We start from the raw sequence: 14,155 nt of genomic DNA, 5'->3' as shown, positions 1-14,155 counted from the left end.
GACCACACCGCCGGATTTATGAGCCGGTTGTGGCCTTCGCCTAATCTGGCGGGGGTTGATCGCTGCCACACGGATACTTGAATAAATATATTCTTCGTTTTTCAATGTTCAACAGAGTTTTTAACAGTGTTCTAAATTGCTTGCAGCAGAAGTACTTTACTTAGTTTAAATAATTTATAGAACAATTGTTTGGCGAGAAATGGTCTTCTGGCGTAAATCTCGAAGTTCAATATTCTGCAAAAATCCGCGGATCCGTGGCCATTTAAATGCTTTGAACCCTTTGCTCTTCTGTGTGCTCCATAAGAAAAATCTGCGCTAGACGTAGTAATATACACGTTAAGCTGCTTTGATTCCGTTTTATTTTCGTTCGCATTCTTTCGCAGCAGAGCGAAAAGAAAGTTTTTCATCTGCTTTCCAACCGACTTCTGGCGTCTCGGAAATGCCCAAGTGAAGTGCAAGCGGTTCCCCCGACCACAGCGTTAGCGACAAACTTTTGTTCATTACATTCAAATTTAATTATTTCTTGAGTGATGCGATTATTATTTATTTTCGTTCCGCTTTTTTGTTGTTGTATTCTTGCTTTGAGGTTTCTGATATTGTTCTACCGTAATGTCCTTTGTCCTCCGTGTGAAGATCGAAGGTTCTCGGGGTTTGTCGGGAAAATGGTTATCATTACGCCAGCACGGGTTGTTATCGAAAGTATTCCAACTGCAGCACTAATTTGTTTGTTCCGCTTCTCTCCATTCTTGCACAAGCTATACGAATTAATTGTAAAAGAAAAGAGGCTGAATTCTACTGCAATAATATGAAATTTCTTGAAACTTTTGAACCAAATATGATGTAATGTTACTCTTATTGATCTTCGTGAGTGACACTCAAAATAGTCAAAACTATATTTTTTACATTATTGGATAATATGAAAAAAAATGTGTTATCTTTTTCCACTGAACGGTAGGTCCGTTTTGTAACGGTTTACTTTTCACGAGATGCCACAGTGGATTACGCAAAGTGACTGCATTGAATAGCCCTTCAGCAACGTCCAATAGCTGTTTGCATGTTTCCTCCCTCTGGGAATGGACAGTTCTCTGCCCTTGTTTACGTTTATTGTTGTGGACACAGTAAGCCATCTTAGGAAGCTTAGATTTTCCCGTTCCGTTCGTTGAAATTTAGAATTCCGTAGAATTCCCGTTCCATTCGTTTAGTTTGTTCCTTCATTTTACGATGGCAGAAAAGGAAAAGGAAGACTGTCTCAAGAGACGCGCATTGCCTCGCGGATTACAGAAACTTATCGAACAGTGTTTGAAAATCTATCCCGACCAAACGAATCCGCTGCAAGTGACGACCGTACTAAAATATTGGTAACGTATAGATTTTTGTGTCACCTTGGCGAAATCTTTTCAACAGTTTTTATTTCCCCTTTCCTCAGGCTCGGTGGTCAGGATCCGCTCGATTACATCAGCATGTACCATAATCCGGGCGATCCGAAACAGCACATACCTCCTCACTGGCACTATGTCAGCTTCGGACTATCAGACCTGCACGGTGATGGGCGCGTCCATTTGTCGGACACTTCCGGCGGTCTGGAACCGCGTTCCGGTATGGGGTTTGAACTTACGTTTCGTTTGCTCAAGTCACCCAATGCACCGCCGGACGAACGACCACCAACCTGGCCCGCAAACTTGCTGCAATCGCTGGCCAAGTACGTGTTTCAGTCGGGAAATCGACTCTGCGCCGGTGACAACATACCTTGGCGTCGGCCGCTCGATAACAGTAGGGCAAACGGTACCTTCGCCATACAGCAGATGCTGATAGCTGAAGATCCTCAGCTGCCCCGCACGGAAACGCCGTTTGGATGGGTCAATTTCCTGCAGATCGTAGGGGTGACTGTCGAAGAACTCGAACAAGCGTCACGCTGGAATGGGAAAGGGGTACTGAATCTACTCGGCAAAGACCCTGCCACCGGTGGTCCTTGGTTAATCACGGACCTGAAGCGATCGTGCAGCGTATTCGAGCAGTTCCCGGAAACGCTCCGCCAGCTCGAAATCGATCTCGAGAAGGAAGGTTCCGACTTGGCGGGCGTGAATGCTGATTTTACGTTCAAAGAGCTCGCAAAGGGTGCACTGGCAGCCACCATCAAGCAGGAGGTGCTGGATCCGGAGGAAGAACTCTCGCGTTCGATATCGTCATGCAACATTGGCGTAAAACAGGAACCGATCGTAACCGGCGTAAAACAGGAACCGACCGCCGATGATGATGGGTCGCTGGAGCGCTCGAACGGTTCGTCCGACATGGTCAATCCGTTTGACAATCCAAACATTCCGTCGCGCGTCTTCCCACTGACCGGAATCGAGCTTACGCTGGCACCGTATGCGGCCAAATTTCTCATCCTCGCCGTCAAGGACCGCATACGCCACGGACGTCACTTTACCTTCAAAGCTCAGCATATGGCGGTCACGTTCGTAGCTGAGTCGGTGACGGGTTCGATTGTGACTCGTCATTCACCGTATGCGGTGCTTGGGAACTGGGTACAGATTCTCATCCCGAACCGGCTGGTGGCGCGCATGGTGGAGTGCTTCTCCGAGCTCGGCACCAAGAACGCCGACAATCTCAAAATACCACTCTCATACGAGTGGCCGGAACATAATCTAAAGTTTATTATCGACAACCCACCACCCGAACTGCTCAATCAGCCAGGGCCGTTTCTGGCTTGAGCGAGTCGCCTACCGCGCACGCCGTGTCGTGGCCCGCTGGGTTTTTGTCCGCGGTATTAAATGTTTCCTCGTATCGTGCCTTTATAAACACGCTGACAACAGTGTGGGAAGTAGATCTGATTAAGATAACTGGCGGGGACCACTATTTACACTAAACCCGGTCTTGACAATGTTTTTTATAAACATTTTTTGTCGCATACACAGTCTTATGTTAGTCTGTTACTTGTTTAAGGACAGAACCGAGTGTAATTATTTGAAACAAATTTATTTCCTATCAAACCGCTTCACAACAAACACGGTTCTTCGTCAGTCTTGGTACAACAATTTTTTTACGTTAACTCTCAGCATGTGGGAACCTTAGTTAAATAAGCTACAATAAACGAAAGCAACTCGACTCAATTGCGTTTTCTGCGCTGCCTGGTACGCGTCGCAATGTTATCGGGTGCCGCATTTTCCGCCGAACAGTCCAGTACGATCACTTCCGTCGCCGGTGGGCACACGTTTGCTCTTTTCGCTCGGTCTCCCGTTGGACCTGTACCACGATCACGGACCGCTTTTCTCGGATTCCCATCGGTGCCCGCAAACGGCTTGTCGGAGCGCTGTTTCGTTCCGTCTTTCTGCAGTTCTTCTCGCCGCCGTTCGGGTGTGGGGGGATCATCGAAACGAAGTCGCACTTTGGTAACGGTCGGCGGCTTTCGCTTTACTGCAGACGATGGTCCCACCGCTGATAACGGTGTACTACCGCCATTTGCCGTGCGCTTACGATCCGAGTACGTTCTTAGAGCCAACGCCGAATTGGTAAGCGTTTGTGTGCGTGAATCTACGAAGCTCGTTTCGATTGCTTCGTTCGACACCGTCTTGATGTCCGACGACGAATCGTCCAGCACGATGACGCTCCCGTCCTCTGTGGGGGGTTTTGTAGCCTCTCTCGATGACTTTCCCAGGACAAGAGCATCTCGAAACGATCCGTTCAACGAAGGACTGCCGCCAAGTCGATTGTCGTTTGAGTTTGAAGATGTGCCCGGACGCTTAGGAGTGTTTGCAGCGTGGAGCACTGGAAAATCTACATATACGGATTGCGTTGGCTTAGAATTTCCGATTGCCTTATGATCCGATTGTTGTTGGAACCCGCCGCCCGGATCAGCAGAGGACTTGGTGTTGACTACATTCGCCGATATTTTCGCAGCATCTGATTGTGATTTCTCAGGGGCCACCGGAGCTGGGTTTTCCGAGCTCCCTTTTTTCGTCTTTCTTGATCGTCCTGGTGCTGGAGGAGAATCCATAAATATGTTGACCGTTTTGGGTTTGCGCGCTGACGCTGAAGCAACTTTAACGATTCCAATTCCTTCGATGCTGGCAGCAGTAAGTGCGGAATCGTTCACACCTTGTGCGCGCTGGTAACGTCGTGAAGCGGACTGCCGGAGCAGTTCGTTCACTCGATCAACCGTCTTTGGTGGGGGACGTACGGCACCACGTGCTACGACTTTGGTGGGAGTTTTTAGCTGGAGTTTGCCGAGATCCGTTTCCAGTGTCGCCACGCTGCTGTTTCGAGTGGCAAGAAATCTTTTGTAACTTTCTAACGTCACCGAAGGTTTTCTTTGGTGGACGTTTGTATTTTGTTGGTCAAAGTTTGATAACACTTGTAGATTGAAGCGGATGTCCTCGTACAACGCCCTATCTACCACAATGTGCTTGGAATCGGATAGGGCCAAAGCTCGCTCGTAAACCTTCCTTGCGGTCTCATATCGGCCGCATCGGACAAGAAATAAACCTCGCTGTACCATCGTACGCATTACATCCTTCAGCAGGTCCGATCGATAGCCACCCAAGCACCAAATTAGCCTAGGATTGGTGGGCGTACTGGCCTGAAACAGTGGTTCCATCACCGACAACCAGTGATCGGTGATCGCATCGTAGTAATGATCGGTACGTTCGATCGGCTCGCGATTCAAAACCGCCAATCGAGCCGTCAGAGCTGCCGTTTTGAAGGCCATCGATTTGTACTGTGGGTTGCAACAGAAGCGACAGTCGCACGAAGGCGCATGACCAAACATTAGATAGTGCTCGATAGGCACTTCCGTCTGCCCGTCCACTGGATCCGTTCCGCCACCGTTCGACATCTAAAGAACGTAATAAACATACATGAATAACATTTGGGACAACCACTAAACAGTTATTTTTTTCCAAACTTACAATTAATTTTTCTGGGTCCTTCTTTGCCACTTTTCGAGCGCCATCATCATCATCATTGCCCACACCGCTCAGCACGGGACGGTTAAAATCTTGATTCAGTTGGCACGCACTGTCCATGTCGATGGGATTTCGTGTCACCCTTTTCGAATGACTCTTTCCTGAATTAATGGGACGCAGCATCAGCAAACGGTCAAGATAACGTATGGCCAGCTGTAGAAGTGAAAAACGTCTTTACGATTAATATCGTGTTGAATTTGAAGGCATCATCCGTATTTACCTCACAGCGGTCCAGCTTTTCGGAGTCCACCATTATGCTGCCGTACAGGAGCAGCAGCTGCATCACACGTAGTCCCGCTCCGCGGCGCATGGCAAACTTCAGCAACTGCTCCACGTACCCCACGATGTACTGAGTAGTGTCGTACCGCACGATCATGAACTGCAGCACGGTCACCGTCATCTCGACCGTCGCCGACGAAAGGATGAGTGTGTGCTCGCCACAGAGCTTCTGCAGTTCATTGAAATTCCCGAGCATCAGCCTCACAAACGCCATCTGAGGAGTTGCCTCCTGAAAGGGTAATCCATAGTCCGACGCCAAACGGAACACAATCTGTGCCGCGCGACCCTTCATCAGGTGGCGACTGTCTTCGGAGAGATCACCTTTCGCGCACAATCGATCAGCGTGCGCAAGACCCCGCCGAATCAGTTGCAGTGCAGCAGAAAGAGCCGCATCCGACTGCTTCGAGCCACGGTAGACGGCCAGCGTGAGGTAAAGGTCCAGCAGTGGATATCGCCGGTTTTCTGGCACGGTGCAATTGTTGGCAGATTCGTTACCCGTGAACGTGTGAAGTAACTCCGCCGCCCGCACCGACAGTGCCTTCAACGTTCCAAGATCTCCACCGGCAAAGTTTGGCCAACCAGAATTCATGGGAAACTGCCGCAACACATCTTCCGTCACCTGGTGGTACTCGAGCAGGAACCCGATGGCCACGCACTGATCGAGGGGACGTTCAGCGCGGCGCTGGCTGACGAGCAAGAGGTTCAGTAGTTGCAACTCGGTCGCCTGATGAGGATGGTAGTTCAGTTGATAGTAACGAGCGGTATTGTTGAGTACGCTCGAAACAAACGTTAACGATGGCAGCAGTGAGATCAGCTGAAAATCATCTTCCACCAAGACGGTTACCATCGTACGGTAGTGAAGTCGCAGTGCTTCCAGTCGTTCTTGAAGTTGTGCGTCTTGATCGAACTGAATTTCCAGTAACATCTTGTCGATCCGATCGTTGCGGATGTCTTCCCTTTCGAACAGTACCAGCCGGAGGCGATCCAATAGAGCACGCTGCCAGTGCAAGATGCGCCGATAGCTAATGTTGCCCAGCGCCGCTGAACGTTGAAAGCGCTCGGAAGTCGTTTTCGGTTCGTGGTTCGCCAAACTAGCCCGGAGCTCGTCTATCTGTGCCGTAGGCAGTTTTTCCCATTCTTGTTCGTCGAAAGCGTACAGTGCCATACCAAGGGGCAGACAGTGCTCCCGTACATCAACCACCTTCCACAGCTGGTCAAAACAGTGCGTGATCGAGCGAGATGTTTTATAGTTAGTGGCGATCGTCATTTCCTGTACCATGATCGTGAGTTGTTCGTCGTGTGTTGGTTCCGTCCTGAAGCCAAACCCGAATCGATCGTAGCCGGCGTGGGCGTACATCTGCATCACCGTGATGGTCCGTGTAGGATCTTCTTCGTCCGTTTCCGCTTGGTAAGCCATAATCGTGCGCAAAATCACGCCGATCGATGCGTTGCTCTGTACGATTGTCGGGGTTGGGTTTTCGCGAAGCGTAAGCAACAGTTTTAACAACTGAACACTCAGCTTTGGCCACAGGGCGGAAGTCGACACATTGGCAGAGGGTACGCTGTAAAAACAATTCTCTAGTAACCGCACTAGTATCAGGTCCGATTTGATAAAGTCGTAACGCTGCACCGCGTTTTGTTCGATCACCAGCCTCAACACAGCGCCCAGTTCCTTTGTGTCGCTCTCGGTTATTTCCTGTCTGAGCGATGCTAACGTGCGCTGCACCCACACCACGCAGTATCGAACGGACTCGTTTTGTAACGGACCTTTTCCTTCGCATTCCAGCTCCTGCAACAGTTTCACTCTGCGACGCGCCAGTTCACATACCCGGCCAACAGTTAGTGTTGGTTTGGGATGTTTAGCGCCTTGCTGTGGTTCTCCCAGCCGAACTTTCATTTGGCTGGACGCCAAGTGGATTAGGGCAGAGATTAACCGATCGGCCAAGTGCTGTCGAGCATGTGGACACCTGCGACAGAGCGCCGCACGCATGCCGGTCGGACAGTGGCGAACGAAGTGCATCAACGACTCGATCATTTCGATGGCGGCTTCCGCCACTTCTGTAAGCTGCTCAGCCGGTAAACTGCTAAAATGCCGATTACTGTGACAGGCGAATAACACGATCACTTTCATGACAGACGGATCCGAGGGAAAAGTAGCATACAACGATCGAACCAATCTTGTTACCTCCGTAAAGAAACTTTCTCCCAGTTGGGAACTGAAAGCAAGGCGCACAAGATGACGCACCAAACGGACACAGCTGGCATACGGTTCCGCCGTCAAGCTTTTGAACATGAGGAAAAACTCAGCAAACCGACAGTACTCCGGTGCGGTGTCACGGAAACTGAGAATTTTCTCCACAAAATCGATACCGTCGCCGAACAGGTGGATCAGTTCCGATTCCCTCAGTTTTACGTCCGCGTTCATCGTTTCCATCACGGTTGTGTAGAGTTGTTGTGCTTTTGCTAAACTGAAACCGAAAAATCTCTGCAAAATAGCCGTGCTGCTGTCGAACACTTCACGGAACAAGTCCAGGGCCGGCTGGCGTGTCTTATTGTTTTGACGAGCCGCGTGTATCAGCAGCTTGCGGTGCAGCTCGATGATCACATCGTGTCCTGTCGAAAACAGTGCCCGGTTTCGTTCGCTCTCCTTCGTGTCCTGCACGATGGTCAGTGCCACACGCTTCACGCGCCCGAACAAACTAGCGTGCTCATCCGTCACCTCGAAGCGGGCCATTAGGGAAATGATGAGCAGCCTCATCAGCAGCTTGCTCGGCGTGCCCAGAGCAACGACGTGATTATAAAGGACCGTTACACAAAAGGACCGTATGGTGTCAGGGGCATCGTGGCAGATTTTCAGATATTTTTTGGCCAATTCGTATGCAGCCTGCCAAGCGTCGGTTGCTAGGTCCGCGGTTTGCTTCTGTACCATCCAGTTGAGCAACACTTTGGATAGATCGGCTGAGCAGACGAATCGATTGGCATGGCCCGTAAAGCTGTCGGCAAAGCATTGTATTTCCTTCAGCGTGCGTAAAATGCGTTCTGCTGCGGCAGTGGGTTGAAGCGCAGCTTGAAACTTCTCTAGCTGCTCATTGTACGCCGACTTTGATACCGTAGGAGCCATCCAGTCTGATACCGTTTCAAAGCAAAACCTGGGTAAACGAAATCGGTATAGAAAAGTGTCTAGACGCGCGTTACTTTTGCTTAACAATACAAACCGTCCTTGCCTGTTTACGATGCTCCTTCACTTACCTTCGTTTTGCGGATTCACTAGGGCTGCGATAAACAAATTGCGACTGCGATTTCACAAACTATCCTCCAATAAAGGAAATAAAATATGCGCTTACGGTAGAAAATCAACCTTTTGCGGTCGTGAAATAACGCACTCATTTGCTTCTAACGGCGCCTGCTGTGACGTAGAGTTAAAGATTTGTACTCCCGCCTCGTTCGCCGCCTGACACACTCACCCAAGCGTCAGGGAAGAGCGCGTTCAAAAATTGAAACCTCTCATTCGGTGAGCTATTTTGACTGATTAGATAAAGCGAAATGGATCGCAATAATCGGCTATGATTCGAAAAAATGGTGGTCTGTTGTTCTATCGTTCTCTACCATTTATTTTGTTACATTTTTAAATAGTTTACAATACATACATATATACATACAATACAACAAATTCACCGCCATCTGCTTGGCCGACAGGTCAGAGAAGGTCACTCACAACGGTCGCCAACTGTCAAAAAGACGTTCCGACGTCAGGCAGTTGCAGCAGAACGTTCGAAAGTAACGGAAAGGTTTTCCATCAAATCAGTAACCACAACAAATCGGAACAATCGTAAAATCGAGAGCGGAAGAATAAAACCGACATCACGTGTCTATCGACATTGGCTGCGCGTTGTACGCGTACGTGCGCAACAGTGGCTTACGGATAGTCCGTACAAAATGCGCTGATTGCTAACGAAGCGTCGTGACGCGGTGGTAGCGAAAAAAACAAACCGTGAACGAAAGGGAGGCACCTAACCTCACAACGAGTAAAGAGCGGCATAAAGGCGCAATCACAGAGTGAAGTTTATTTGTTATTTATGTGTTTTAGAGATTGGTTTTATCAGTTGTACATTGCAGCTGCACTTCAGCAACAGTAGCTGATTTCAGCACGAAGTGCTCCGTGTTTGGGCGCTGCAATTGCAAGTTATACGTTAGGCAACGGTTCACTTTTTGACCTCGCTTGTGGCGCGTATTAGTTTTTGTATGATTTTTATCCTTACCGGGGAAGTATTTTTTAAAGTTATTGATTTTGATACAATTATACACCATGAAATCACCGCTACCAGTACCGGATTTCAATGATGACTGCAACTTCACCTTCAAGCAGGTATGCCAGGGATTCTGTTTGTGCTACATGAACCACTAATAATCTTACCGCTCCTCTATCACTCCTCAGGCCGGCCGCAAACAATTTGTTTCGTACATGCGACGGCCACCGAAACTGCTGCACCAAAGCTTTAGTCGCAGCTTAAACGCGTCCACTGCCAAAGTCATCTCATTCCGGGAGGATGACCCACGGCATCTCAGCACACTGTACAACCGTAGCAGGTCGGAAACGTATTACGAACAGTGCTTCGAGCAGTTGTCCAAAGTAGGCGAAGGCTCGTACGGTGAGGTGTTCAAGGTGCGCTCTCGCACCGACGGCAAGCTGTACGCGGTGAAGCGTTGCCGTGGTGACCGATGCCGGGATCGGCAGTCGAGCTACGAAGAGGTTCGCCGTTACGAGCAGTTTTCGGATCAAGAAAACTGCGTCAAGCTGCACTTGGCCTGGGAGCAGGACGAGCGGTTGTACATGCAAATGGAGTTGTGCAAAGGAAGCCTCGAGAATGACGCCTGCCAGCCGATGCCGACAAAGCGCATCTGGTCGATCCTGGTCGACCTGTTGCTGGCACTTAAGAGCCTCCACGATCGTAACCTGATCCATCTCGACATCAAACTAGCAAACATACTCGTCACTGACGACGGTACTTGCAAGCTGGCCGATTTTGGACTCGTGTTCGACCTCACCAAGGGCAACGTTCGCAACGCGACGGAGGGTGACTCACGCTACATAGCTCCAGAGCTGATGGAGGGTCGCTACTCGAAGGCGGCGGACATTTTCAGTCTCGGGTTGGTGACTCTTGAGTTGGCCTGCAATTTAGAGCTTCCGATGGCGGGGCGCCTCTGGCACCGGTTGCGCAGTGAGCAACCCTTGCCAGACGAGCTGACGAGAACGATGTCTCCAACTCTGCGAGAGATCGTGCAGCGGATGCTGATGGCGCGACCAGAAGATCGTGCTACGGTCGACGGACTGCTACTACATCCTGTCATCCAGAAGCTACGCGAAAGCCGTCAACGCTCGCGATCGTCCCGTGGCATTAGAGCGTTCCTCCAGAAATGCAGCGCCTCCTACCTGCGCAATAGGCTCCTTTGTTTGGGACGGTTCGTTGTGACTGCGGTCATGTGGATGGTAGACTGTTTCCGGTTGCAGCATCGAAAGTTGCCATCGAAAGACGACGGTGGGGAATCGAAATCAAGCAAGTGGTGGGACAGAAGCAACCTTTCTACTACTGTCGTTGGCAATGGCACCCCGAAAGGCATCAGTTTCGGTGCATCGCTGTCGTTCGAGGAGCAAAGCAACGGCCGGATGCCAGAGGATTCGTTTTTCGAAACAAGCGCCACCGCAGATGAAGATGGTTCTGAGAGGAGGGTCACCGATAAAGATAGCGTACAAAGCACACCGACCTTGAACAACTCGGTGCCGACACACACACCACCGATCCGGTTTGTTAATTCGACTCCATTGAGCCAGCACAATTGGCGCCGGGTACAGAATAGTCTGTTGCAACAGTTTCATCTACAGAACCAATCGGAAACACCGCAACTGAGCCGAGATGTGCCTTGCTTACCGTTGCGTGATCTATGGTAAATATTACAACGCGTCCCTTCCCCGTTATCATATGATAATCAAGTGATCAACGTTCTCTAGGTTCGGAGAAGAGGATGAAGATCTGCCACTGATGCAACGATCACGATCGCGCGAATACCCTGTCACGTCGTCCACCCCGTTACATGGTCGTGCGGTAGCAAAGCGGCTCAATGACAGTGACGGAGATATTCGGCCCCTTAATGGATCGCTACCGAAGCGCGTGGAGGGCGAGCAACACCCGTACGCCTTTGCCGGGTTCGTTACAGCAACACCAAAGTGTTCCTTTCAGATGCTCTCTGGTATTGGTGGCCGTGGTAATGATAGCAGCCCGGCCGCCACTACATTCAACTGTGATTCGGTGTCGTCTGGCTTTTCGTCGTTACCCAGTAAGAAAAGATTGCACTTTGATCTTGATGAGGACTCGGATTCCGGTTAGGAGCGTACAAGATCCTGTTATGTAGCTGAGCAACACCCTGCGCAGAGTTTGCGTCGTGCTTCCAACATGATTCTTTCGGTCACAAAAAGATGTGGAGCTGCCACGAGAGCAACAGATGTAAACACTAAACATTGTGATAGTTTTATGTCAAACGTTACACAAACCGCTGCTCATTACCCGTTCGTAAGCAGTTATTCCTTATCGCCCAGGATAAGCATAGGAGCTTCCCAATCGCATTGAGATTAACCGGATTAATCATTCGCACGATCCATCCCGTGCAGGAAAAGCGCTCGGCGAAAGTATAAAAGCATTTGGTTCCTGCCACTAGCACAAAACTTATTTTGCGCTTCCTTTAGTCTTCTGCTCAAAAGAAGAGCAGCTAAACGTTATCATACACAAAATGTGTACAAGAATACGCTTGTAAAGGTGATATGTAAGAGTAGCTATAGGTATCTCCTGAGTATGTGGTGAACGGTTCTACAAGAATTCAGTATACGAGTACAAGAGTGCACTTGTATAACTATTGATATGGAGGAGAGATATGCGGTGTCTCCTAAGAAACCAGTGCCCACATCGAACGGCAAATGGGTAAAGTAGCTTAACTTTAAAAGTGGCATCCTTTGTGTTCATAGGGCAACGGCCAGTTCGGTTTCGATGCAATTAGCTTTCGGGAAAAAAATAATTTTGGAATTACATTTTATATAATATCCAGAATCGCAACCAGTCACTAAAAGAAGTAACTATACAGGGGGTAATCTTTGTCAAGAAAAAATGATAAACTGAACCGTCTAAAGTTTATAACAATTCCAAAATTATGTTACACAATGTATTTAAAAATAAATTCTTCATTTCTTCATCATGACGAGGTTAGCGCGTCAACTCTTTCAGTACGGCACCGGCGATAACGAGCCGCTGGATCTCGGACGTACCCTCGTAAATCTCCGTGATCCTAGCGTCCCGGTAGTGTCGCTCGGCCGGCATATCCGAAACGTACCCCATACCGCCCAGTATCTGGATGGACTGATGCGAGCAGAAGGTGGCCGCTTCTGAGGCGGCCAATTTGGCTTGCGCTGCCTCCTTCGTGAACGGTTTTTTGTTGTCCTTCAGCCACGCCGCACGCCAAGTGAGCAATCGGGCCGCTTCCAATCGCGTAGCCATATCGGCTAGCTTACTTTGTATTGCCTGTAGTTTTGCGATCGGTTTTCCGAACGCCATCCGCTTTCCGGCGTAATCGACGGCACACTCGAGCGATGCTTGCGCAATACCGAGCGCCTGGCTGGCGATCCCGATGCGCCCCGCGTCCAGTGTTTGCATCGCGATCTTAAATCCTGACCCCGGCTCACCGAGCAAGTTTGCGGCGGGAATGGCACATTCTTCGAAGATCAAAGAACAGGTCGACGAGCCGCGGATACCGAGCTTGTCTTCTTTTTTTCCGAGCGAAAAACCGGCCGCATCTTTCGGCACAATGAAAGCGGAGATGCCCTTGTGCTTGAGGCTCTTATCGGTGGTCGCAAAAACGACCGCTGCCCCGGCTTCATAGCCGTTCGTGATCCAACACTTTGTTCCATTCAACAACCAGTGGTCGCCCTGCCGGGTTGCGGTCGTTGATGCCGCACCGGCGTCCGATCCGTTGCCCGGCTCGGAAAGGGCAAAGCAGCCCACCTTGGCCCCGTCTGTGTAGCCGACCACGTACTGTTGCATCTGTTGCTCGTTGCCAAAGTGTGTTAACGGTCCGAGGTAGAGCGAGTTGTTAACCGACATCACCACACCGGCCGATGCACAGCCGCGGGATATTTCCTCCATTGCGATGGCATACGCCAAATAGTCCAACCCGGTTCCACCGTACTCTTCCTTCACCGCAACGGCCATCAGTCCCAGTTCGCCCATCTTGCGGATCTGCTCCGTCGGGTAGAGATGCTCCCGATCAAATCGGGCCGCATTCGGGACCAGCTCGTTATCGGCGAAATCACGGCACGTTTTCTGCAGCATCTGATGTGTATCAGGCAGCGCCGAAAGGCTAGCGATGGCACGGTGCTGGTGGGTACCATTACGAAGGAGCGTTCCTGCATTCGAAAAATACGATCAAAATTGCCAAACGGCAACATCACAAACTGTTGATCACGGTTCCAAAGGTCAACGGTTGACCGGTTCACCAACACTACTATGGCATTGCGGTTGTGTTTTGATTCGCGTGAGATGATTACGCAGAGGATCCGCTTTAAAGCAACGATTCGGAGGACCACAAAATGCAAGTTTTATTTTGTCTACTTACCAATTCTGGCGCACGCACGTAGACCAAACATTATGAGGTAGTAATTCACGCGTGTGATTTTATCAAACAATTTAAAAAATGCAAATTAGAAGCAGTCAGAGACCGGTTGTCCGTTCGTACCGAACCCGCGGCCAGAGACGTTGTGTGTCAAACGCTTTTTGTTTTGCTTTCGGTCAACGGAACTCATATTTTGTGAGAAACTCACCGAATGCGACTCGGCCGCCGTTTAAAGGCTCGGGCTTTGCAGACTCGATTATGCT

The 14,155-nt window shown here is 49.8% G+C and overlaps 4 protein-coding genes across 4 annotated transcripts; 2 read left to right on the top strand and 2 right to left on the bottom strand.

Annotated features, from left to right (window-relative positions):
- The first annotated feature begins 1,221 nt into the window (after positions 1–1,221).
- Positions 1,222–3,015, top strand: LOC131207156 (suppressor of fused homolog). Its single transcript, XM_058199767.1, has 2 exons — positions 1,222–1,358; positions 1,427–3,015. Exons 1-2 carry the CDS (start codon positions 1,222–1,224, stop codon positions 2,709–2,711), a joined length of 1,422 nt encoding a protein of 473 aa, XP_058055750.1. The 3' UTR covers positions 2,712–3,015.
- A 91-nt stretch (positions 3,016–3,106) lies between these two features.
- On the bottom strand, positions 3,107–8,361 carry LOC131207155 (uncharacterized). Its single transcript, XM_058199765.1, has 4 exons — positions 5,182–8,361; positions 4,905–5,114; positions 4,584–4,831; positions 3,107–4,553 (listed from the first exon to the last, which is right to left on the bottom strand). The coding sequence occupies exons 1-4, from the start codon at positions 8,359–8,361 to the stop codon at positions 3,107–3,109; spliced, it is 5,085 nt and encodes a 1,694-aa protein (XP_058055748.1).
- A 1,155-nt stretch (positions 8,362–9,516) lies between these two features.
- On the top strand, positions 9,517–12,476 carry LOC131207153 (membrane-associated tyrosine- and threonine-specific cdc2-inhibitory kinase). The gene is made up of 3 exons (XM_058199763.1): positions 9,517–9,606; positions 9,676–11,183; positions 11,248–12,476. The coding sequence occupies exons 1-3, from the start codon at positions 9,547–9,549 to the stop codon at positions 11,621–11,623; spliced, it is 1,944 nt and encodes a 647-aa protein (XP_058055746.1). The 5' UTR covers positions 9,517–9,546; the 3' UTR covers positions 11,624–12,476.
- LOC131210734 (short-chain specific acyl-CoA dehydrogenase, mitochondrial) lies at positions 12,400–14,030 on the bottom strand. The gene is made up of 2 exons (XM_058204022.1): positions 13,896–14,030; positions 12,400–13,686 (listed from the first exon to the last, which is right to left on the bottom strand). The coding sequence occupies exons 1-2, from the start codon at positions 13,924–13,926 to the stop codon at positions 12,491–12,493; spliced, it is 1,227 nt and encodes a 408-aa protein (XP_058060005.1). The 5' UTR covers positions 13,927–14,030; the 3' UTR covers positions 12,400–12,490.
- Between the last annotated feature and the right edge of the window lie 125 nt (positions 14,031–14,155).

This window comes from Anopheles bellator, chromosome 2, assembly GCF_943735745.2.
Source record: "Anopheles bellator chromosome 2, idAnoBellAS_SP24_06.2, whole genome shotgun sequence".
Lineage (NCBI taxonomy): Eukaryota > Metazoa > Arthropoda > Insecta > Diptera > Culicidae > Anopheles > Anopheles bellator.
The sequence above is the reverse complement of the archived record's forward strand: the minus strand, read 5'-3'. Positions and strand labels throughout refer to the sequence as shown.